Source organism: Sardina pilchardus, chromosome 17, assembly GCF_963854185.1.
Source record: "Sardina pilchardus chromosome 17, fSarPil1.1, whole genome shotgun sequence".
NCBI lineage: Eukaryota > Metazoa > Chordata > Actinopteri > Clupeiformes > Clupeidae > Sardina > Sardina pilchardus.
Genome location: NC_085010.1, coordinates 8,476,219 through 8,478,718, shown reverse-complemented (window position 1 = coordinate 8,478,718; position 2,500 = coordinate 8,476,219). Strand labels below are relative to the sequence as shown.

Genomic DNA, 2,500 nt, shown 5'->3' with positions numbered 1-2,500 from the left:
TGAGCTCCCATATCAACTCTCTTCCCTCCTCACCGCTCCGCTCGCAGGAACTGACATCAACAGTGCCATCCAATCAGGCTCCTCCCTGCTCAGCGACTTCCTGTCCAGCCCCGAGGCGGCGTCCAATCACAACTCGGTGTCTCTGATCATCTTCCTGACGGACGGGCGGCCCACGTCGGGCGAGCTGCAGACGGCGAGCATCCTGGCCAACGCGCAGCGGGCGGTTGGCGAGCGCTTCTGCGTCTTCACCGTCGGCATGGGCGACGACGTGGACTACCGGCTGCTGGACCGCATGGCGCTGGAGAACTGCGGCACCATGAGGAGGATCCCCGAGCAGGCCGACGCTCGCTCGCTCCTCAAGGGGTCAGTGAACGCCGCCGCCGCCGCCGCCGCCGGGGTCACTTGGGGGGTCAGGGGTCACGGCAAGGTCACAGTTGGGTGAAGTGGATTCCGAATAGTAACCGGATATTACCGACTCGATAGTACCGGATGTTACTGACCCGATAGTACCGGATATTAGGATATTACCTACCTCATAGTACCGGATATTTGGATATTACCGACCCCATAGTGCTAGATAGAACTGGATATTACAGATCCCATAGTACCGGATATTACTGACCCCATAGTACCGGATAGAACCGGATATTACTGACCCCATAGTACCCCCATAGTACCGAATACTACTGACCCGCTAGTACCAGGAAGTACCAGATACACTCAAATGTATGCAAAATAATTGGGCCGGTAGCAGTTCTTCAGAGCGATGCCATAGAAAAACCTTTTTCAGTGCTTCAAAGAACCATCAAGGCAACAGTTCCCCTGATGTTATGGTTCAACACAGAGTTTTGACTCTCCATGTATGTAATGGAACCATCCAGAGATTTAAAGAACCATTTAAGCACCTTTACTTTTTAGAGTGTAGTACTCGATAGTACCGAACACTGAGGGGGAACCCTAAGAGGCCAATGCATCTATTCTCCCCAAAGGTGTGAGCAAGGGAACATAAAGCACTTGAAAGGTCATGGGGTCACTCAGGGAGGTCATGAAGAGGTCACGTGGGTCACAGGGTGAAGGGTCAGAGTAGTTGACTTTGGATAGGACTGTTGATGTTGACTGACACACAGACACGTAAACACACACACACACACACACACAGACAGACAGACACACACACGGACACACAGACACACACACATCCCTTCTAAAAGCATCCAAGGGAGAGGTTCAGAGTTCATGGCTTTGCTGTGAACTTGGGATGAATGTGAACATGTGGTGCCATAATAACCTCTCAGAGACGTCACTTGGGGTCAGACATGGGAGCTCTCAACGAGTCGGAATGATGACGACTCGTCGTTTCACATTGTGGATTTCCTAACCTTTTGTTGCGCAATCTCTGCCAGACCCCAGCCTCGTCAGGGCCAGCTCCGTCCCAGCACCGGGCCAACACCACCAGACAGCTGCGGGGACTCTGAGTAAAGGGTCACATGGGGACACTCAGGGCGGAGGGGGATAATTATTTGATTATTTCATAATTATTTCATGCTATTGATACCTCATGTGCCGAGCTCATATCCTGGCCTGGATGGTTGCCGTGGTTCCCTGGCCTGGTTCCCAGCAGAGAGCTCAGCAGTGGAACGTGATGGACACAGACATCCAGCCAGTGTCATGAGTAGTATTTAGACCTCCTCTCCTTCTCCTCCTCCGTCTGTGTCTGTGTCTGTTTCTCCACTCTTGAAACTTGTGTCCAGATAGGGACAACACAGTTTGTGTTGTTCCCAACACATTAGTTTTAAATGTATAAGTCTCTTTCTCCAGCTATTTCTCTGTCTCTTTTCTCTGTCTATGTCTCTTTCTCCATCTATGTCTGTGTCTCAGTCTGTTTGTCTGTCTATGTCTCTTTCCCCATCTATGTCTGTGTCTCAGTCTGTCTGTCTATGTCTCTTTGTTAATCTGTGTCTCTTTCTCCGTCTACTGTATATCTGCGTCTCAAATCGTGTGTCTTGAAGGCTGCACACATTTAGCGCTGTCTAAAACGTTCTTTCCTCGGCTCTCTTTCTCTGTCCATGATGTCTCTTTTGTGTTGTGTTTTCTGAGAGTGCACAGGAGTTTTCAACACGTTAATAGTCACGAGCTGTACTTGTGCATGTGAGGAGCTCATATCCTGGAGTCTGGAGAGCTGCTGAGTTCACTGGCCCCTGCACTCCCAGCAGGAGAGGCATGTAGGATAGAGAGGAGGGCACACACACACACACACACACACACACACACACACACACACACACACACACACACACACACACACACACACACACACACACACACACAGGAGAGGCATGTAGGATAGAGAGGAGGACACACACACACACACACACACACACACACAGGAGAGGCATGTAGGATAGAGAGGAGGACACACACACACACACACACACACACACACACACAGGAGAGGCATGTAGGATAGAGAGGAGGACACACACACACACACACACACACA

The 2,500-nt window shown here is 50.8% G+C and overlaps 1 protein-coding gene across 1 annotated transcript in view; it reads left to right on the top strand.

The window, feature by feature from the left end:
- itih5 (inter-alpha-trypsin inhibitor heavy chain 5) overlaps positions 1–2,500 on the top strand; it is a 29,968-nt gene that overhangs the window by 14,995 nt on the left and 12,473 nt on the right. The window contains exon 9 of the mRNA XM_062517443.1: positions 48–363. Within this exon, the coding sequence (XP_062373427.1) occupies positions 48–363 (316 nt within the window). The remainder of the gene's footprint in view (positions 1–47; positions 364–2,500) is intronic.